This window comes from Lissotriton helveticus, chromosome 6 (genome assembly GCF_964261635.1).
Source record: "Lissotriton helveticus chromosome 6, aLisHel1.1, whole genome shotgun sequence".
Classification (NCBI taxonomy): Eukaryota; Metazoa; Chordata; class Amphibia; order Caudata; family Salamandridae; genus Lissotriton; species Lissotriton helveticus.
In genome coordinates, this window is record NC_136067.1 from 1,202,450,749 (window position 1) to 1,202,474,755 (window position 24,007).

Sequence of the window (24,007 nt, forward strand, 5' to 3'; positions counted from 1 at the left end):
TGAGAATTGCACCAAATTAATTAACCCTTTGTCATCGGCAACAGGTCACTGACAAATAAATTGTGTAACTGTTTACCATGTGCTTTTACCCAGCATCATTTCGAGCCAGGCAAAAAATTATATAAACCTACCTCTTCTTATAAGAGGGAGAACAACCATCTACACACAGGAGCTATATCCATCCAAAGGACATTTCTCATCCAATAAGCCACTATTGTTCTAATTGTGTTCACTTTGTTTAGCTTTTGTATTACAATCATGATGATTTTAATACATTTTCTACATATAAACACACGCTAATCTTTTTAACACATATAAACACACTTTTCTGTGTGAGCTGATTTGGGGAGTCAGAAGCGGGATAGACTCATCTCCTGTGAGTCACCTGGCAGTCTGTTGTCCACTAAACACCCCTCTTCCAAAGGCATATAGCCCACCTGGAGTGTGTAAGATGCCTGTCCATTTTCCCATTTTGGCAAAGGGGAGTATAAATAGCCATAATACTCCAAAAAACAGGGGGTGGGTGGCATGCTACATCACTATCCTTTTCATCTTGTCCCTACCCCAGACAGGCTCAGACTGGCCTCCAGGGTAATCAGGCCTTGTCCAAAGAGTGTTAGGTCAGAGTGTGGGCCATTTTGGGGGCTGTTTGCAGGCCTGTTTAATGGTCTGCTGGGTAGGGGTTTACTTTTTATTTCACTGATATTACCACAAACACTCCCTGAAGCAAACACAAATGCATGCAGCCTCCCATGCTTTGCAAAATGCTTACACAGCATACCTTCACATGTTCAAACCTCAGTAGTATTTGAAAGGATGACTATCAGTTTCGATTCAGTTGCAGAGGTATATTCTACTGCACATTGATGAATGCTATTATTATCCTCCAAAGCGGATAACAAATATATTCTAAACCATCAACTCTCTCTTCGTTAATTTCCAAGGCATGCTCATCCCTCCTATTTTAATGAGGCAGGGAATAAACGAATGTGCATATACTTGTCTAAACTTTGAAGCCAGATTTAGCAGTTTATTTGGGGGGAAAAACTGCATGTTCTACCCATCTATAAATCGTCCCACCCCTTCCAGGATGAGAAATGTCTTTACTTACCTTTTGCACATTCCAAGGTGGCCTCCATTGCTTGGGAAGGTGTGGTGGCGTCACCTTGCCATTATACCACATGGTGAATAACCAATCTAAAGATTGTGGAACTCATTTTTTCATATTCCCCAGTTTCTAGATTATCCTCTGTCTACTCAACCCTCCATACTTCCTGTAAGCGATGCTCTTCCGCAACCGCCCATTCTGTCCACTCATTGGTCCAGGCCTTGGATGTAGGGGGATGAGGGGAAAGCCAATGTGTGAAACATTGTGGAAGTCACAATAGCTGCCAGAGCAAACATTACCGACTCTTGATAGAAAATGGAACTTCACACTCAGATTAATATTTTGAGTACCAGAATGTTGGAAGGCCCAAGTGCCAATATATACATTTTTGATTTGTAAATTATGGAAGAGTTTGAAAGAAAAATTGGGAGTGGGGGGATCATCACCAATTCAAAACATTTGTGTTTAACATTTTTGTGAAGTCTGTTAACAAAACTCCGAACTTGGGTTTAGAAGTGAAAAACTATGTTTCTGTATGTACACTTCAATAACTACCCCATTGCCTTAACACCTCTGCACAACACATTTCAGGATTGAACTTAGGTAGGATGGGGTACACATACTGGGTCTGGGGAAGAGGAGGAGCAGAGTCATAAAATCTGACCAATGTTGTTCGGAAAGTAGACATGCCAATGTTCTTAATACTAACCAACTAAACCATAACAAGTAAGCTGCATTATATTTAGAAATTATGTTGCACCCTACTGCCACTAATTTGGAAAGAGAGAGAAAACAGCCAAGGGCCTTGATTCACATCAGCAAGGCTGAGTCTAAATACCATACAAAACACTACAATTGCCCATACTGAGAATTGATTAACCCAAATTCGAACTTATTCTATATGAATCAAACATATAGATGCAACCGCACTTTAAATCCAACAATGTCTGTTTTATTAATTACAAACGTTTTATAAATCTTGATTAAAGACAAAAACATTTTCCAAATATGTGTGCAACAGAACCAAATCCAACAACAAAATAATGCAACAAACAAATGAAACAACTCCTAGCATACCTTAATTGACGAGTCACTGCGACACCCCCATTCTCTCCTACTTACTCACTCACACAGAAACAACAACTTTCTTTCAACAAACCAAAACAATCTACTTCTTCTCATCCACACAACAAACCAGTCCCACTTGGACCAGAGACAACAAAACCTGAATCCCACGTCAAAAAAATCAATACAAAATTCTTATAATAGAAAACGTAGGAAAAAATTCAATTTGTACAGTTTTCCATACATCAACAACAAGGAATGATCCAAACGTTACATAAATAAATCTTCATACAATCTTTTTTGACATGGAACCAAATAACAAGGTCGACGCGTTTTCAAACCAGACAAATTACCCGGTTCTCATCAGGACCACATATAGTCTGAAAGGATAAAAAATACCTTTGTAAGTATACACCGTCATTACTACCTTGGGATGTCATACACCAACCCCCACACCCTGTGTTTGCCGCCTACCTTGCTTCAGTCGAGACTACTCAAGTTTTTTTTTTTTTAAAAGCAGGCATATCTAGAGAAGACACAAAATAAGACAATACAGACACTTAGTCCAGTGGAAAAAAGGGGACAGAGGAGCTATGTATCTATGCTGCGACTGCTCTTACCTGTGCATGGACCTCCATGGGGTCTCAAATGCACGAGGGGGGTGTGTGATTCCAAGCTTTCGGTTCAAGTTGAAGGATCCACCATCTAATGGCGAAATGTAGAGGACTTCCTTCACCGATGTTGAAGGGGTACCGACGACTCCACCTAAAAGACGTGACAGGCGGGGATGAAGCCCGAATTCGGCGAGAGCTTAACAAGGTGAGACAGGCATACCCCCCGAGCTCGCGGGGACCTTACCTGGGAGCCAAATCCCAACTTCAGTAGAGAGGTCACCTACACCGCTACCGACTCACGCGTGTGGCACTCAAAACCCAGAAGTAACGCGGGAATACCGGGGTTGCTGGTAGTTGTGGTTTTATGGCATAACCAATCAACGAGCTGCCTAGAGGCCACATGATCGGGTGGTCTAGGAGTTATGTTTTTGTAAACAAATAAACGGCTGATTGTAAATGACAAAACCATATTCCATACATTTAGTGTGACACTGTAATGGGCAGTTTTCATTCATTTGGAAGGCACTGTCCCTTCTGGTGTAAGCCTTGGTCTGCGTGCATGGCTTGTATGATGCACGGTTGTTGATGACTATATAAACCTTTCCTACGCATTTAAGAAATGACCCAAATAGACAATACAAGTGAAGAACAACTACATTCACACTACAGTATTTTAGCATCCATTTCCTTTGGTTATATTCCTTGCAGATCTCCCTGGCGAGCTGGAGATAGCCAAATCTCACGCACCGCGGCTGGGCAACATCACACTGTCAAACCTTCTTTATGCAGATGACCTTGTCCTCATCAGCCGGTCCCCCATCGGCCTCCAACATCTTCTGGACAAAACTAACGCATTTTCCACAACTAACTCATTAACAATAAATTTTAAAATAACAAAAGTCATGACAATGAATTACCACAAAAAACGGAAATTTGCATGGCTTCTGGACGGACAGAGGCTATAGCAGGTAGCCTCTTATAAATACCTAGGCGTCATAATAGATGGCAACAGCTCTTTCAAACAGCAACTAGAGGCCATCCGTCGGAAGGGCACGACATTCCATCTATCGATAAAGGCACTGCAGAAAGCTCTCCCCGACCGGTCACTGGGCCCTCTCCTACAGGTAAAGAACTCGCTTACAGCCTATGCTCACTTACGGCAGTGAATCCATGCGAGGCAAAGATGCAACAACATTAAATAACACCGTTAGTCGAGCATACAGGGCATTATTCCATCTTCCCACCTACTCATCGCCCGCTCAAATCCGTCTTGAATTCGGACTGCAGAAACAAACGGTGGAGAGAAGAGGCGTATACATAAAAAGTTGTCGGAAAATCAGAGACGCTGACCATGGATCCTTAAATGCCCACCTCTGGACTGAACTGTCCATTAGAGACAACTCACCAGCAAGGAATTACCTAATGGAATCACTGGAGACCTTAGGATTAACAAACCTATGGGAGTCATCAACTGACCCTGGCACCTTCAAAAAAGTGGTATCGAAAGTCACCAAGATGGTCTCATCTATTGAGGACAAAGCCACCCTAGCCAAGAGAGCGCATGGATAGGTAGTGTTGAAAGGCTACAGTACTCTTAAACCACAAGAGTACTTAACAAGGGGCCTCACACAGAAAACAAAAAACAAGTTTCTCAACATGCGCCTCGGCAGCATACCTATAACACCCCACTTGGCACCTTGGAAAAGGGAAAACTCAGCAAACCGTTGCCGACTCTGTTTTTCTGGGAAAGAGGACCTCATACACATCATTTGCTTCTGTACAAACCTTTTGGACATAAGGCGTTCTCTGCTTCGGGTCCTATGGAACCAGAAGGGAATAACAAGCTGCAGACAGGCTGTGATGCTTTGTTTCAATCCTGAAGAAACCGAGCTAAACTGCAGAATAACAAAAATTTTCGACATAGTGGCTAGCAGACTAAATGAAATAGTCACAGGGCTTACCCGAAGCACTAGCCAAACCAAAACAACGCTAACCTCCCCGGAGACTCTTGCCTCTTAAATCTGCAAGCACCTTGTCCCCCTAACCCCAAAGGACTTTATTAAATCCAAATTGTGACTTTCAAGATTTTAATCATGTGAGCCTACCCGCTCCTTTTACGTTTCATTTGCAGCTACTGACTTCTTTTTAAATAATTGTACGTTTTAAAATTGTGAGTTTTTATTAACTGTACAATAAACTAAATCTGAAATCTGGTTATATGAGTGTGCTTTATCAGTAACTGTTCAATTGAGAGGGATGAAATAAAAAAAAGTTTACATCGATAATCATTAACATTTAGGGCAAGCTCTAATATTTGGAACTTTCAAAAAGTATTATCAATGGAATTTATTTGGGCACTCTTGAAGCAATGCTGATCTGTGCTGTTTTTGGAGACAGAGAGATCTGTTGGAGAAGTTACCTCATTTCTGCGGACAAGCAAAATGGAGAGGACCAGTCTGACAACCACAGACTAGTGAAACTCAATTTTGATGATTTTGTTAAAATGAAGAAACCCCCTTTCACCTGAAATAATTGAGGACATTCAACAATAAAAAACCCACTAGAAAAGGGGAGACTGAAAATAAGAAAACAGACAATGAAAATAGGAAAGTAGAAAAAAGAGGTGGAGTAACAGCCTAGAAGGTAAAGAGGTCCAAAGGTATAGAGGTTCAAAGGTATAGAGGTGCCAAAGTATAGGTCCGCTTTAGAGGCAGTAGGCTGTTGGAAGAATTAAAGGTACTGGGATATAGGTAGTTTTTGGTAGAGGCTTTCAGGTTTAAGAGGGGTAATATTTCTAGGTATAGATGGTGGTCATGAAACTAAGTAATATGCCAGAATATAGTTGATAAGCACAGGTAAGGATAGAGGGGCTTGGCTTGGATAGGAGAAGAGGTATGAGGATAGTTTGAATAGATGCATTAGTAGTAGATGTACTACGACATCAGCAGATTAATAGTTAGAACTAGGGTTAGAGGCATTAGGAAATAGGTATGTATTAAGGTACCGGGGTAAAGGTGAGGGTGTAGGAGAGAGGTAATAAAAAGGGCAGTTGAGAGAGAAGTGAGGAGGAACATGCTTGAGTTCAGGAGGAGGGGTAATGGTAGAAAATGAGAGGTGAGCATTCGGATAGGTGGTTTGAGTTTGTATCCATAAAGGGAAATAGATGTACAAATGGATCCTTACAAAATCAATGTTTGTTTATTTTTTTACAGCATGTAGGGAATTTAAAGGAATAGACTGAAATCATTGGAATGCCTAGCATTTTGAAAATATGTTAACAGACCAGTTCATGGACTGGTAAATCAAGAAAAGGGTTTAACTATGTTTTTCCTCAGAGTCAACTGTTAGAGTTAGAAGATGAACATGTTGTCCAAAACACTGTGGTTCAAAAGGCAATCCTATAATTGTATCCTCAGTTCAGTAGTTCTACTTTGAAGACATAACAGATACTAAATCTTCATGGCCAACAATGATTGTACTGGATGTTTCAAATGATTGGAGACACACTGTTTAATAGCTAATTTGTGATGTATGAAACAAGCACGGAGGTGATGTATAATTTGGTGTGGTTGGCATAAAATCAATTAAATTACATTAGGTGATTAGCAAATAATGTGTTGTATTGTACCATAAGGTCTTTCAGTAATATGACTGCTGATGGCATTAGATTGAAAATTATTTACACACTTCAACTTTTAGAATGACGGCACTATAGATCTTGAAATTATACCTGTGTACTTTGTCTTAAATCTTAGAAATAGTCATGATAAATTGAGAAACATTTGAAAAAAAAATGAGTAGATTTTCTTACATGATTTCTGCAGAAATGTTTTTTACAATTGATTTGGATGAGAATCTTTCATAGGCCGACTTCTCCTAAATTAGTGTTATTGGTCTGTTTCAGTCTGTAGATGATGCAAGGTTTGTGATGTGATGGCAAGCAATCAAATTTAGTTGCAGATGAACAACTGTTGGCTTCTTGTAGAACTCGGTAAACATTTTATATTCAAGTAGGCAGAGTTGAGCATCTGGGAAAAGTAGAATTTGTTTGTATTTCTCATTGAGGTTACTGAATTTGATGCCTCAATAAATGCTAGTGATAAAAGCAGTAAATGTGTCCAGTCCATTAAGTTTCTCCCTATAAACTAACCTATAAAAAAGTGTCATCAATATAGCTTACCATAAAAAGAGGTTCTTGTGCACAAGACAAGCAGATCATCCACTTTGCCCGTGAAATGTTTTCAGAGGATGGAACAATTTAGGAGCCCATACCTGTGTACTGCACCAGTGTTCATGGTTCAAAGAAAAGTTTTGCATACAAAGATTAGTTTTTCCAAGTTATTTCAATTTGTTATCCATAAAAGTTTGAGTCCTTGCCATGCAAACCAAATCCAAAGATCTTTCTGTCCACCAAACGTTACGTTGAAAGCATGGAAATATATTTGGCTCCTCTCCTATTGGCCAACAACTGGATTGGAGGATAAAACATTTAAGTTTTGCTATGATTTATTGAAAAATCATTATCTAGTTAATTATGCCATCCACTGGTATTCCCTTGCTGTGAATTTTTTTGCATTGTGCTCAGTATGTTCTGCCAGATTGGAAAGGTTTAGCTGAGTCTTTTCTCTTGCTATGTAAATCAAAATTAGACTAATGCTGCAGAGAAACTATTGTACATTTGTAAACTGGTAGCTGTGAGCCCCAAAGTACCTAACTAAATAGTGTTCATCTAACAAAAACTGGGTCATATCCTTATTTGAAATCATTTATTTTCAAGCATTCCTGAAAACTATTGCACTATTGGAAGAATTGCATTTCGATACTGATGAGATGCTTATTTGAGTCATCATTCATCACATTTGCCATAGTCATATGTTGTCAGTAGAGGTGGGATGACACTAATGTTACAATAAGTTGATGAATTATGAAATCACCAAGACATTCAACACACTATTACTTGAGCTGTAACATGTTACATTTAGCTACATATAGGGGTGCATTGCAAGTTATAAGGGAAACTTGTAAGACATACATACTATAATGATATGACAAATCATGTTTAACTTTTATGGTTCTAAGTTCTTAACGGGTGAAAGAACACTACTTCAATTGCTGAAATTCCAATTATTTTTGATATTATTGAAAAAGCAAGGCTGCCCATATGTTTTTTTAATTAGGAAAAGACCAAAGAAGATTCTGGGTGGAAGTTACATCTCTATAAATTGAATTAAAATTAATTTAATATCATAGAAGAAATGGTCTGTACTCACTATGTAGAAGAGGTTGAAAATAGTTATGGGAATTAAGGTTTGTTTTGTTCTTAATACCCACAGGGTCTCTCTTTTACCATTGTCTGTAACAGTTGGGCAGTCAGGTCACTACAGTGAATGATATTATGTGATGCAAAAAGAACAGACAAAACTTAAAAACGATAGGTACAAAAGTATCTATCTAGAGCCTTCCTTCTCAAAATCTAACATTATTCACTCAATGACTCGGTAGTGAAAAGCAGTGGCCATGCACCACCATAAACATCAATCTGTAACCTGCAGACCCTTGGCACTGTATTTGTGGATCTCGTGCCATTGTGGCTACTTCATGGCAAGTATGCAATATTGGCAAGGAGGTTACTGTAATACAGCTTTTGTCAGGGGTGCTTGCAGATCCCACAGAATAAAATCCTAGGAATTAACAGTGTGTCTTGTGGTGCAAGTGTGACAGGAGCAGGTGGTTCCTCAGTGGTGCTCAAGAATTACTCACACAGGGTGAGGTGGTGATTCAGAAATACTGACATCTCTAAAGTGGTGTGCATCACCGCCATCCTACCAACATCCTTCTGCCCTTACAAGCCATGCAAAAACTATGTGACAAGCACTCATGACACCTTCCTTGTCTTGTACACCCCTGGGAGTGGTTGGGATATGGCCATCTGATTGATACTATCCTGACCACTGCCTTATAATTGGGTTTTTGGTAGCAGTTGGTGGAACGTTGGTAGTGGAGGATATATCTCCCTCTACCAAAGTATAAACTGTGACCTTTGCCTCATACTGGAGGGCATGATATTTCAACTTCATTATGACATTATAGATAAATGAGTTTATTCTTCTCCAGTGAGAGAAATCAACAGTAAACAGGATTTAAATATGAGTAAAGAAGAGCAACTGACACCACTGTAAGAAAATGGGTAAAATAACATCTCTGGAGAAGAAAGGGATTCTTTTAAATTTCAAAGCCGCCTGTAATAAGTAAGAACTAGAAAATAAATGGTATCTGTGTATGTTCAAAATAACTTACATTTGTCACTAGGCTAACTTAATTAAGCAAATAAAATTCAATTACTGCAACAAAGGCACACTGAGAAATGGAGGGAAAGAAAATGACATACTGGAAGCTGGGTATCATCCTCTTTGTCCCCTTGCTTCTTGCCTTTTGAAGTATCTTTCAAATTGGCTGCTTGCTCTGCAAAGGAAACTTCAAGGTTGATGGCTGTCTCAGGAATGTCTTCAAATGAACCGATATTCTCTTTGACATCAGAGATAATCGTCTTATCTGAAAATAAATAATTTATTCAGAAATTTTCATGGTGTCTTTTACTTTGTTTTACATAAATAATACACTTTGTAGATATGATTACCCTTTTGCACTTACAGACAGTTGTATGTAAGGATTAGGAGCAGATTTCCACCCACAGTGAAGTGCTGGCTTTCCACTGACTCCTAGGTAGGATACAGTCCGGCCAAGTATCACACATCAGGCGTCATACTAACACATTTCAGTGGGGTGGTCCGCATCACCGCACTGAAATGCGAAGTCACGCATATAGAGCCTCTTCAGATGTACCTGTTTGGCAGCAGGGAGAGTCCAGACTGTAATTAAATTCACCATTTTGCTGGAGTTGAGTGACAAGCAGCGCCCGTGCGTGTGCGGCGGGGGGTCTGGCTGAGCTCATCATGCTTGCAACAGTGTAACAAAACACTGTGGAGCCGCCCGTAGAGCACATGTGCGCAGCGCCATTGGAATTCCCGTGACTGGACGTGAAGTTGCTATTCCGTTTTTTAAGTCACACAGGCCTGCATCCGCCTGCAAAAATCTAAAGCAGAAAGCAGTGTACATTAAAAAGAACCCTCTTATAAAACGATCAGAGATGGCTGCAGTTACATGTTACATGTTTTTTTCTCTGAGTGAGAAGCACAGGAGGGCAAGAAACCAAACTGAAGCTGAAATGCGGGGTCGGTCTGATGCTCGTCCGAGTGGAGTATTTTAGACAACTGAAGCAGACCAACAGTTATGCCAAAGGTCACGAGAAAATGGCAAAAAACAATTTAAATTGACGGGGCAGCATCGGCTTAAAGAGTAAATTAAAATCACAAACATGACGTTTAATGCCAGGTAAGTTGATTTCATACATTTTTCGCAAGTGCTGGGACTGGGTCTGCGCCTGTGACATACCATACTGAATACAAAATATCAAAGCGAGTTGGCTTTTTTTGTTTGAGACGGGCATCATCAGTACATTTACCTCTGATACCTGTGTACCTTGCAAGTGTGTGTGGAAGGGGTTGATTTACGAGCTCAGCACTTTTTACAGAGACATTCTTAAAAGTGAAAGTTTAGTCTTGAAATGGCGGCGGCCTCCAGTTTAAGATTTCCCAGGCTTTGGCCCCGCTTGACGGGGCGCTCCTCATGGAGTCTAAACCTGCGGGGGAGGAGGCGTTGGTGGGATGCGGGTACCTGTGCTGTCACTGAGTGAATTATCTTTAAAAAAATCAGAAGGTGCAGTAGCAAGGAAACTCGACACTGCATTAGGAATAGAGCTGGATCTCAAAATGACGATTGATTGCATGAACCCACAGTAACAGCAATTCCTGCAGGTCCAGGCCCCCAGGAATTGCAGCTGCTTCCCACCGATAGTAAATGATAGGACAAGACGTCTCCTTCCTATCGTCCTAGACATGTGCTCCCCTGTTTTGTGTATGAACTTATGTGAGGGGGCTATGTCCTGTCACGGTCAGAGCAGGCGCTGCTGAGTGCCTTTAATAGGCGGATTGGTCTCCAGCCACGGTGCCACCTCATGAGCTCTCACCAGTGGCCACTGTGGTGTTGGGCCCTAGGCCCGCATTATGTAGAAGAACGAGACACAGACACCAGGATATTCGGCTGGTTAATGGGCCTCGAGCACGTGCAAACGGCCCCCTTTATTGACCGGGTCACCTGACTCGTGACGCCGGTGGTGGGTGGGTGTATAGTGTGGGTTACAAATTCTAAAAGACTAGAACGTGCCCAGCAGGACACTACATTCCTCCCAAACTTTAATAAAAATTAAAGGAACAAAGTCCGAACCTGCGGGAGGAAATAAACACACAATCTACTGTTGTCACAATTTTACAAAAGTCTCTTCAGCTGCTTGACGGATAATGACGGTGGAAACTTGCAACTGGAACTACTAGTCCACATGGGCACGACGTCCTGGTACTCCGTGGATGTGCCTTTCTGGACTTTCAGCCTCGCTCTTGTGGTGACGACAGACAGATGCCCATTCCTGACCATCATTGCCGAAACTCTTAACTCTTCTCTTCAGCTTTCCGCAGTTCCATCACTCTGGAAACACGCGATGGTATGCCCACTCTTGAAAAAACCCTCAGCAAACCCTGAATTACCTGCAAGCTACCGACCCATATCACTCCTCCCCATTTTTTCAAAGTTACTTGAAAGACACATCCACTCCGCCCTCACTCTCTTCACTGAAGCAAATTCCCTCCTCCATCCGTCACAGTCTGGTTTCAGAGCGGGTTTCTCCACCGAAACAGCTCTGCTGGGAGTAACCGAAACCATCAGGAAACTCCTAGATGATGGCCAGACAGTCGCACTCATTTTGCTTGATTTGAGTGCGGCATTTGATACCATCTCTCACACCAAACTTCTGGCCACTCTTGGGAGAAATGGTATACAGGGTAATGCACTCAAATGGATTGAGTCTTTTTTGTCCCAGAGAACTTTTCAGATTTCATCCTCCATTGCTTGTTCTGACACGATTAAAACCCCGCACGGTGTACCCCAGGGATCCATTCTGAGCCCTTTGTTTTTTAATCTCTACCTCAGACCCCTGGCGGATTTAGCTGATAGGTCGGGACTCACTCTGATGACATACGCAGACGATTCTCAAATCATCTTTTCACTGTCAGAGTCAAATCCTACGGCCCCGTCCACTCTTAAACAAGGGCTTCAAAAAATCTTCAGCTGGATGTCTGCTAACCAGCTGAAGCTAAACGGTGATAAAACCGAAATCCTCATCCTGGGACAAAACAAAGACCTATGGAACGCCTCCCATTGGCCTTCTGAGCTAGGCAGTATCCCCACCCCTGCTACCCACGTAAGAAACCTGGGGGTCACCATCGACAATACCCTCTTGATGAAACTACAAGCAAATAAAGTGGTTGGCCTCTGTTTCACCATCCTGAAATGGTTGAGAAAGATCCTTTGGATGCTGCCCCTCGCAACACAAAAGACCGTAGTCAATGCACTCATTACATCTCGGCTTGACTACGGCAACATTCTTTATCTGGGCTCGAATCAAGCTGTCATCAAACGTTTACAACTGGTCCAAAACTCGGCGGCAAGATTACTTTGTAAAATTCCAAAAACTGCCAGTGTGTCGAAACATCGGAATGACCTACATTGGCTCAGGGTAGAAAACCGCATCAGGTTCAAAGCCCTGAGCTACATGTTTAGGATCAAATCCGGCACCGCACCAAAGTATCTTCAATCCCTAGCGACCCCCTACATCCCGGGAAGAGAACTGCGCTCTCAGACCGCAGCTAATTTTTCGACCCCGAGATTCAAATTGGCAAGAATGGGAGGTAGATCCTTCTCTGTGGAACAAACTCCCCCCCATATTCGCAAGGAAGAAAATTACGCCAGATTCAGAAAGAGCATAAAGACCTGGCTTTTCCAGAAATAAGTACATATGCTTTTTACCTTTTACCAACGTTCATTGAAGAGTCATCGGCGCCGGGAAACCCTTTTTGGGTAGCTGTGCGCCATACAAATGCAATAAATAAATAAATAAATAAATGCCAAGATGGTAGATCTGATGGATGTTGTTCTCTACCAGTCCGTCTGGTTTCTTCACTGGCAGCAGCGTGGCTTTACTTTGCAAAGGAGGGAGTAGTTGAAAGACATCCTTCTCACTAGGACGACCCTCTCGCGGGTGTCCTCCTGCCACGAGATATCCCGGAGGCCCTCTTCATCAGGTTTCCACTGGGCCGGGTGCTTTCTGCAGCGTTGCTCCAACTCCAGTCTGCGTGTGAATGGAGGAGACGATGAGAGTATCACCACAAAGTCCGTAGCTCCACCTGAAGGGTGGTTGTTGACTCCTGCCTTTGCGCACAAGTTCCTCCTCTTCCTGGGACGTTCAGGGTAGACTGCGACGGATCCATCTCTCTTGTCTGGACCCTCTGCCACCGGTGTCCCTGAGGCCTTTGCCCCTTGGATATCCACGGGCTGGTGTGTAGTGGTCAGTTCTCCTTCTGCCGGACGTTTGAGCGCTCTCCCCATCCAGACTTCCGCTCAATCCCAAAGGTAGGTGTTGCCAATGGTCCAGCCTGTTCATTCCTGCGGCCGATAGGTTGTCAGAAGACTTGTGAGTAGATGCCTGTTCTTCTCCACGTGCCACCGATGTTCTCCTGGACATGTATGTCAATGTGCTCGATGTTGTGGCGTGTGTCACCTTCTCTTCTGCTGTGTGGGTTGACCTGCCACACCTTTTCTCATCTTCCTGGACGTTGTTGTTTCTGATGGTGCTATGCCACTTGACTTCTTTCTTCTTTTCTTCCTCGCGACGTGGTCCGGTCATCTTGCTGCTCTTGTCCTCCTGACCAGGCTTCTCCGAGCGGCGTGCACTCCGTCCGTTTCCTTCTGGTCTTGTCCTTGCTCTAGGACACTGTCTTCTTTCCACTCTGTGACTGGACCGGTCGCCGCGACCTTCTTCCTTTGACTGTTTTACTTCTGGTTCTTGACGGGTGTCGCGTCTGTCTTCTTCTGGTCCTCCTCCTGGATCTCTTGTGGGTCCTCTTCCGGAGATCCGCTCCACGGACTTCTACTTCCCTCTGATCAGACCTCCTGCCAGGTCTCTCATCGCAGGCGACCATCTTGCTGGTCGGATCCTTCTTTTCTTCATGGGCAATCATCTGGCTTTATCTTCCTTGCGGCCAGACTGGGTGGCCTGCTTTCTCTTCTTTGCGACCAGACCGGGTGGTCGGCTTTACCTTCTTTGCGACCAGACTGGGTGGTCCGCTTTACCTTCCTTGCGACCAGACTGGGTGGTCTGCCTTCTCTCTTTGCGACCAGACTGGGTGGTCGGTTTCCTCTTCTTTGCGACCAGACTGTGTGGTCGGCTTTGCCTTCCTTGCGACCTGAATGGGTGGTCGGCTTCTTTTCCCTTGCGACCAGACTGGGTGGTCGGCATCCTCCTGGTGAGTCTTCATGCTTCCGGTGATCTGCGTGATCATTGTTCTTTTCTGTTGCAGTGTTTTTGCTTTGGTGCGCTTTTGTCTGCGCTCTTCGTGTGCTTCTGGCTTTGTGTGCTCGATCTCGTTCTTGGACATTTTCTTCTGGCACTTGGGGTGCCTGTGGTGTAGCTTGCGGCCGTGCCAGTTCTCTGGCGGCGGTGTTAGGTAGCCGCTTGTGGTGCACGCCTTGCACCAGTCTCTTCTCGCGCTGTCGGTGGGGACAGCTCTTTTGAGACAGTACTGTTCTGGCTGACCACCCACTCTTGCTAGTGGGGCTTGTGTCGCAGTGTCTTTGCTTGAGGTAGAGTCAAACAGCCACCAGTGGTGTGTGCTGGACACCAGTTTCACTGGCGGCTCAAGGTGTGGTAGCTACCTGGAGACTTTGTTGTCTTTGAAGGTGTCCTTGCGGCTCTCTCTTTCAGGTTGTAGAGGGCCACTCCGAGTGTTCTTCTCTGAGGGCACGTCCTGCTGTGCCTGGTGCAGTCTGTCTCAGCAACTGGGGGTGAGCAGGCAGTCTTCTTCGTGGTGGCGGTGTGCACTTGGGGATCTGTTAGCTGCTGCCGCCGGGTGGTTGGCTGGATGCTGTGCTGTGCTCTACTACTGCTGATGTTGGTTGCGGTGAGCAGTCAGTGTATTGGACTGCTCTTTGGATGCGTCGGTGTGGAACCGGTATGGATCCCCCTGGCTGGGATCACTTGGCAAACTCCTGTTGCTGATCTGGCCACTTCCAGCAGGGTAGTGGGGTGTCAGGGCCTCTCTTCCGGTCTCCGGTGTTGTCTGCCTGATGGTCGTGGAGTATGGTTGGGTATTTGCTCCGGCTAAGCAGTACACCCGTTCGCCAGCGTGTTGCTTCAGGGGAGCTACCTGGTGGCGCTGTGGTCATTTTCTGGGACTCCCACAGATGGCCTGTGGCGCCCAGCTTGCAGGCACCGTAGAGGGTAGAGGTCCTGGTATGCTGCGTGTGGCCACTGGATGGCGCAGATCCTTTACACAGGGGTACTGACAGCTTTCTCCTGTTACATGCTGAGCCGCTTCCAGACGTTCACGGAGGTGGGCGTGGCGGCCGTTCATGTGGCGACCTGCCGGTGGCGAGGTAGGAGTTCTCTCTCTTTATTATCCCGGTTGCAGTTCTCCGTGGGTAGCCTGCTGGGGTGGCGCGCGACGCACCTGGGACTGTGTGGGAGGCGAGAATCCGAGGCTCCAGTGCGTGTGGCTGCTTCCTTTTGTGTGGGGACTGGAGACCTAGGCTGTGACCTCCTATCTGCGCCTGCCCAGTGTAGCTGCAGGAGGGTGTGGTGCCTTACACCCACCAGATGGCTGTTCTGTGTCTGAGCCTGTCAGTCTGCTTCTGAAAAACCGTGAACTACACGTGCCTGGAATGTGTCTCTACCGGGCTGTTGGATGTGGTGCAGGTAGGTGATCTGCTGCCCTGGCAGTACCTAGAGGGTTGCGGTCACTTAGCCAGTTTGCTGCAGGCTTTGGGTTGCTGAAAGGGGCTGGTGCAGGGCTCCTTGCTGTATTGGCAGGTGCAGTTTGCACCGCTGATCACTAGGTGGCGCTGGCTGCGATGCTGGATGCCGTGGTAGCGTCACCGAAGTGGCAGGCATCCGGGGATGGGGGCGCATGGGGCACTTGCCGGTGCTCTGTACCTTTTCTTGGAGCAGACGCGCCGCTGCTCTCAACAGCTGGGCGGCACTGCTGGTGCCGAGGGGATGACCAGTCCCACTGATGGAGGTGCCGGCTTGGTTTCGCCGAGGTTTATGACTCGTTTACCTGGGCCTGTATGGAGTCTGGCCGCAGTACAACCGTCAGGCGCTAGGTGGCGCTGCCAGTGCCTGCAACGTGCAGTGCAGCAGCTTCCCTTCCGACGACAGGCCACACGGAGCAGCCGATGCAGGCAGGAGCTCGCCTTGCGAGTGCAGGTGAGAGGCCCAGGACCTTTGTGGGGAGTCGGTGGCTGCCGGCAGTGTTGGCGGCCGACTCATTCACCGGCGGGTAGGGACGTGGCTAGATTTATGGAGTGCGCCGCAACACTCTCACTAACGCCGGTTGGCGGTGAGGCCCTCTGCTCCGCTGTGGGTCACAGGGCTGATTGGCAGCCGCCTAGGCGCAGCTACGGGCACATGTCTGGCATTGCTCCCCCCTCTCTCTGTACCTCCAATGTAGAGTCCGTGTGCATGGCGGCTTGTGGGCTCTTCGGGACACGGTCAGGTTTACTACCAGGGCCGTAGGCATCAGCGTTTCTTGCGCAGTGCCGATGGCAGCAATCCATTTCTTAGCTGCCTGCTTCTGCCGGCACCAGCGTTGTAGCGACGGCTGTGTGTGGGCGTCCTCCTTGACGTTTCACAGGACACCGGTCCCTGCGCTGTGTGGCCTCCTTCTCATTCAGCGTGGCCTCGACCGTCCTGCCGGCAAAGGGTACTAGTGGGCGTCCAGGCAGGCCGTCATGACCCTCCGGGGTGGCCTGGGCTGCCGCCTGTCGCGTTCCTTTCTTCTTCCACGAGGAACGACGACGCATAGACTAGCAGGCATGCGGGGTCAGTTATCCCACCCTCGTCGCCAGTGTGGTGTTGGGCCCTAGGCTTGCATTATGTAGAAGAATGAGACACAGACACCAGGATATTCGGATGCTTAATGGGCTTCGAGCACGTGCGCTCGGCCCCCTTGATTGACCGGGTCACCTAACTCGTGACCCCGGTGGTGGGTTGGTGTATAGTGTGGGATACAAATTCTAAAAGACTAGAACGTGTCCAGCCTGACACTACAGCCACAACTTCAATCTACGCTAGACTGTACTATACACTCAGCAGAGAAGAGCATCATCTCGATCACTGTGCCAGCCTGTCCTCTCCAAATCGGCAACTGACTCCTGTCTCCACACAACAGTGACACTGTCTGAGCAGCAGGCTGCAACCAGTGACTGTGACACCACATACGGTTCAGCTACAGTGGCAGTCCAAAGCAGCAGCTGTTATTTTCCCAGCACTGTGAGACCTGGTAAGACAAAGATAACACTGGAGGTTGATGTTGCTGCTGGAAAGTGACGGAGTTTTCATCTTCTGGCAGTTTTGACTCATCATGAAGTAGCACAGAAGGTTAATGTGCCTGTGGCAAAGAACGTGTACCAGCATACCACAGAACTGCATTTTATGTGGCTCGCTCATTGGGTTACTGCTTTTGTCACAGAGATCCCTTTGTTACTTGTGGTTTAGCCACATCTGGTGGTGACGTGAGGGGGTTGGAGGGGGCTGTGTATTTAGAAATAATAGAATTAAAAGCTCATGCAACAGCGTTCCTTAGAATTTCTCATTTCCCAAATGGGTGTAATTTCTGATACTAGTGGACTTTAATGCATGATTTTGCTCGTGAGAAAGTGTCACTCGAAGTCGTATGTCACTCATAATTATACTGAAATTATAAAAGTGTCACACATAAGCAATCTAGAACCTTGGCAGCTATGAGGATACACTGGTTGAGAGTCGTAGAACCGTTGGCTTGTTCAGTCCAGCTAGAACAAGCCGTCATACCAGTGCTAGGGCATAAGAGACTCGAAATTTCAGAGGGTACAAGGGACACAGACAAGTACCAAAGTACGAGCCAGCCAAGAAGAAAGGAAAACCAGGCAACATATGTCATGAAAAAATATGAAAAAGACTTTCAAATGGAAAAAATATATGGTTTGAACAATTACCAGAGTCTCACTTAAGTACCTATGATTAATACCGAATTGAGTGATACTTAGTGAAAGTAGTACTTTTTTTATACATGAAACATGCATGAACATCCCCTGCCCTGATGACCTTGCCACAAGTTACCCAAAATGTGTCCATTTGTCTCGTTCTCGATGTATATTGCCTTTACAATTTATTAAATATGAAGCACTATTATGTTGTATCTACCATATAAGAGGGGTGTGTAGAGCACAGACCCTGTACTGAATGACTACGATGTGCTCTCAAACTGGATAGTTAAGGAAAATAAGCCAAAGTTAAACAAAACAATGGTCCATGGCTCACACAAGCTGATTAAGTGGGAAAGAAGGAATTTGATCCCAGGATTGCATTTTGTGAAGTTGAGCGAATGCAGGGTTATAACCTCCTCCCATTTAACAGCTACGGTCACAGTGCTTTGTGCTCAGTTATTTATTTATTGTTATTCAAATAATGTTAGCATATGGAGTTCAATCAATACACATACAATCACATAAATTAAACTGCCACTATACATAAATAGGATTTAAAGGTATGCTTTTCAAACGCAGTGACAGACCATGCCTGTCTGAAATCAAGCTTCAGATTAAACGGATGCTTTACACTATTTAACAACAAGCGTTGGCAAAACCAATCAGTTGTGTTTTACTTAGAGATATTGACTTTGCAATATCTTATAGCCATGTCGTAGAGCACCGTGGCTGCTTTACAGCATGGCTAAAAGTTATTTTTTTTTAAAGGATATGACGTAAAAAGGTTAAAAAAAAAGTGACCACAGGTGAACTTTCCAGATTGTTTTTACACGAGGCGTTGTGGGGTAAAATGTCTCTTACAAAAATAATTATAGCCATAACCAAAATAACAAATATCCAATTGCAAAACAAAACTACACAAGTCATGTGGGGTACAGCCTATATTACCCAGGGGATAATGAAAATGAATGGGTGGATGCATTCATGAATTTTGAATGAACTTTGGAGGGAGTATATCACAAGTGTTTAATAAAACAAGGCATATGACAGTAAGATGGTGTCACCTTAAACAGTTGAGGGCAAATATTGCCTATTTGTTGGGACAGGGGAAAAGAATCATGGTTACCAAATAACAAGTGGGAAGATCATAGGAAGGAAAAGGAATCCTGCATTCTTAAGTATGTTAAAAAATATATGAGATTTTACATGGGGAAGGGAGGCTCTGTGGACCCGCATGATTTCCCAATAAATATATCAAAGAGGGAGAGAGGGGTATGGCCACAAAACCAAAAAGGAAAGCTCATGAACGAGCGAATAATTGTTAAGCGAATGGTTCCAGGAGAAGAGAAAAGGCAAAATCATGGCTGAAAGGTGGTCACTGCTTCTGTACAAGAGAAAGAGAATTAGGGCTCTGTCTGAAGTCAGGAAATAGGATAGAAACATTGAGTCACCATTTAGAAAGATTCATACGCGATAAAGCAAATGCAATTTAGATGAGAGGAAGAACCGTCTGGGAAGATAGGTCGTACTGGGGAAATGAAAATGAATGGTGTGTGCACGAGCTGCAAACTAATAACACAGTATACAGCACAAGTCAATAGTCAAGCAGTCCTATGACAGGAAGGAAAACAAGCATTTGCAATGCAATAGGTCTCGCATTACTAAAGTTAGAGCTATTGGCATTGCTAATAATAATGCAATACCAATAGCTCAAACTTTAATAATACGAGACCTATTGCATTGCAAATGCTTGTTTTTATTTATGAATATTCCCATTTTAGAAGTTGAGGCCAATTCACAAAGGCACGCAAGAGTATGTGGAAAAGTAATAGAGAATACTGCTCCAGGTACACACGAATGCCTTTGTGAATTGGTCCGTAGTTTCCATTGTGCACTTAAGCGTTACACCCACAACACACTCCCCACCTTTTGTTACTAGCAACTTGCTACTGGTGGAGATTTGATATGCAATAAACCAAGCCAGCAGCTGCAAATTAAACCTAAACTCAGCCACTGAGGGCACAATGTGCCGCCTGAGTTCACGTACATCACTTAACGGTCTGTACCTTTGTTTACAACTCTTGGGAAATGCATCAGAGCAGCTATTAGCACATAGATAGAGGTCCCCACCACACAGAGTTGGCGTCGGTTTCTCTGCAACTCATTTTGAGGTTTGTAACATAACAATTGTATTTGTAAAGCGCACGTTCACCCCAGCGGCAATATCTTGTGGCAGACTGAAATAACAGAAGTTTATTGTTTAGGAACTGTTATCGACCTCGGAAGAATGAAAGGCTGAATGAGAAGCTGCCAGGACTGAAACCTGTGACCATACAGTAAAACACAGATTTTTGCAGTGGATGCATTAACCACCCGTCCTCGTTCCCATAAAAAAACTCAGTCGCATCTTCAGTGAAAATTATTATTATTATTATTATTAAAACTTATATAGCGCACAGCTACCCTAATCAACCCCATAAGCTCCTGTTCTAAAAATGTTATCTGGTCTATAAATCACAGCTTTACAAAACACAACTGAAAGTATTTGTATTCGAGAACCACAATTAAATTCCTAATTATCAGGGGATGTGAGGGGCCGTGACAGGTACCACGTGACTCGCCTGTTGTTACTCCTTCTGAGTCGTGAGTGGGTTCTGCTTCACTGTCTTCCTGCCGCGAGTAAATAATTCAACTAAAAAAAAAGCCGGATGGAACCGTACTGTGGGAGACACAACTCCTGAAAACAAGCATTGCTAAAGCAATTCCGTAGGCAAGACCTTAAAAGATGGGGCAGAAGCTTCCTCTTTAGATATTAAACGGCCGTGGGGTTTCAATCTGTAATCATTGCTCCCCACTACCCTGGTGTGTGTTTGTGTTGAGGGCGCAGGAGGAGTAGAGGAAGTGCGGGTTTAAACGAACACTTTTAGGACCCGGAGGCACAGGTTTCTGTCCCTCCAGTTGCTGATCCCATCTGAAATCAGAGTCCAGGTTGGGAGCCCCCAGCCCAACTACCAATTCGAGGATGCATTTATTTAATAGGGTGGATGGAAAACGCCGGCATGTAGATAACGTCCCTTCGTACTCGTTGTTTTCTTCTCAGTGAGAATGTAGACAATGTGACGCGGGGGTGGGGGTGGGGGGGGGGAGGGGGTTAACGTGGGCCCCCGCAGCCCCGGTGGTGCAGGTAGGAGTGACCCTCTGGGAGGGCCTGCCCTTTATGGGCCCCATGCAGCTTTAGGAATATACATATCTGTGACATTTCGGTGTCTCGGGGGCCGTTCAACACATTCTACAGGGTGAAGGGCATCATTTTGAGTTACGTCACTGGCGACCTCTCCACAGGGTCCTGAAAAGAGCCATTGAAAGGATGAGCCTAGAGACCCTACAGAAAAGGATACTAAGCCACTGTAGGTAAAGAGCATCTGAACTCCCCCCTGTCAGCTGCGCGTCTCCCTCTTCCACAGCGGCGGCATTAGTCCTCTTCTGTGAGACATCGCTGCATGCATGTGTCATTCTCATGGGCTTTATAACACCATGTTCCGATTCATTGTGCCTTTACCTCTTCCCTCCCTCCCTCCGACCGCCCTTCCCGCACCAAAAATCAAAGCCCACCTCCTTGTTAGCTCTGCCGAAGGTACACGCTGTACTCGCCGTCCTACGCAGCGGATGGCGCAGTGCCGGCGAAATGCGCCGACCCCTCCCCACCCTCCCCATAAACCCCGCTTCCCTCTGTCCCTTTCCCGGGTAATAGGGCCGGTGACCCAGAACAAGGAGGGTGCCTTTGTTCACTGCAAAAACAGATGGGGCGGAGAATTCACACAAAAATGTCAATTGTGGAGTGGGCCCGAACCAGCACTCCCTCACCCCCCCCCCCCTAGTCACATCAGGGCCACAGAAGACTCCCACCCCCTAGTTCCCCAAACGTGCAAAATAATACACAGACAACGTAAGTTTGGGAGAAAAATTGCTGCAGGTTTATTTACATACAACATATGTAATAACGGTGGGTAGACATTACGGGCGATCCCGGGCAGGCTGCATTCTCGCCACCTGCCCGCCTGTTGAGCCAAACAGCACAGTGGCAAAGCACCCAACTGCTGTATAATAAAATTATAAATACTGACACGCCCCTTGTGGGGCGTGACTAGGCAAACCCCCGGTTGCACAGGCCCACAACCGCCCGAAGGACTACTGGGGCGCCGACACGAATTCCTGCACCTCCCCGGAGGATACAGGTTAGGCTCTGGCACCCCTATGTGCCCGCTGAAGTACATCGTTTGCACCTCTCTTCTTCCGGATCGCCCAGTAACTCCGCTTAACTCCAACCTGCAACGATAAATGGACACATTAAAAACCTCCACAAATCCCCCCATACCCACACTCTGGGTTAGAGGCAAGGGAGGGAAAAGAGTGTCCCGACGAGCGCAGTCGGCGTCCGGGGCGGCAAAGAGGCCCTCCAACGTGGTGCAGCAGCCTAAGTACCCACGGAGGCCCCTCCCCGCCGCCCCTGGACGAGAATAACGACCAGCCACCTCCTCCAACCAGAGGGGAGGAGAGGCTAACATCCTGCTGGGGGCGGGACAGCCCTCCGTGACTAGTGGCCCGCCCTCTCAATGGCCACTGCGTGGCCTCGGGCAGGCGCATAGTCACATCAGGGCCACAGAAGACTCCCACCCCCTAGTTCCCCAAACGTGCAAAATAATACACAGACAACGTAAGTTTGGGAGAAAAATTGCTGCAGGTTTATTTACATACAACATATGTAATAACGGTGGGTAGACATTACGGGCGATCCCGGGCAGGCTGCATTCTCGCCACCTGCCCGCCTGTTGAGCCAAACAGCACAGTGGCAAAGCACCCAACTGCTGTATAATAAAATTATAAATACTGACACGCCCCTTGTGGGGCGTGACTAGGCAAACCCCCGGTTGCACAGGCCCACAACCGCCCGAAGGACTACTGGGGCGCCGACACGAATTCCTGCACCTCCCCGGAGGATACAGGTTAGGCTCTGGCACCCCTATGTGCCCGCTGAAGTACATCGTTTGCACCTCTCTTCTTCCGGATCGCCCAGTAACTCCGCCACAGCCTGTGCGGTGGTACCCGCTGCCGCACAGGCCCCCCCACCACTGCTACTCCTCATTACCTGCAACCTCTGCTCATAAAGCCTCTTAAAATCTAGGAAGAACAGGTCAAAGCCTGCGGGCGTGGGTAACACCATCCTCCTCGAGGTAACCTTTGACCTCGTCCTGAAACATCTTGTGTTTGCTGGATCCCAGGCCCCTCCGTTGGGGGAAACCTTTCACGGCCCCCACCACTTAGATTTTAGGGAAACCTGAACCTTGCTCTGCAGAGCATTTAAACGGTCTAAGAACAAGACCACAGCCACAGGGGAGCGGTGGACCCTGTCCACCTCGAAGCGACCTGATCCAGACATGAACATTACATGTCTAAAGACACCCCAGGCCCCTCTGCCCCTACTCTGCCGTTACCCCGGGTGTTTAAAGCTAAGCAACCAGGGAGTAACCTATCCCGGTTACCTGAAGTCATACCACTAACCTGGTTACCTGAAGTCATTCTACCAGGTGAAAGACAAAGGCTGAGGAGGGGCCAATACTGCTGAATGTGCTATGAATCGACAATAGGTGTTCCAGCACATGCCCAGCAACTCAACCACATCCTTTCACCACGAGCGTCAGCATGCTATACCCAGTAAGTAACTCCTGCTGTACGCCGTTCTCCGCAGACATGGAGAAAGAGTGCTTAGAATAACGCTTGTGCAGCTATACTCGAAAGAGCACAGGGGCATTGCCGGGATAAAACCTATATACACCGGTATTAACAGCAGGCATCACCTGCCCTCTCGGATTAGTCTGGAAGCGGCTTAGGCCACGCTACCTGTAGCTAGCTTGTCTGAAGGATGACTAAGACCCCCGCAAAGGATTGCTGGGGCAGAAACAAAGTGCCCCCGAAAGCTCCAGACCTGCAACATGACACGGCCGCTGACACCACAAGCCCTCTGAGAATA

The 24,007-nt window shown here is 46.0% G+C and overlaps 1 protein-coding gene across 3 annotated transcripts in view; it reads right to left on the bottom strand.

Annotated features, from left to right (window-relative positions):
• The window catches only part of ARHGAP18 (Rho GTPase activating protein 18), an 843,873-nt gene that overhangs the window by 430,328 nt on the left and 389,538 nt on the right, over positions 1 to 24,007 (bottom strand). For all 3 annotated transcript variants that reach the window (XM_078648922.1, XM_078648923.1, XM_078648924.1), the window contains one exon: positions 9,176 to 9,339. In XM_078648922.1, coding sequence (XP_078505048.1) covers positions 9,176 to 9,339 — 164 coding nt within the window. The remainder of the gene's footprint in view (positions 1 to 9,175; positions 9,340 to 24,007) is intronic.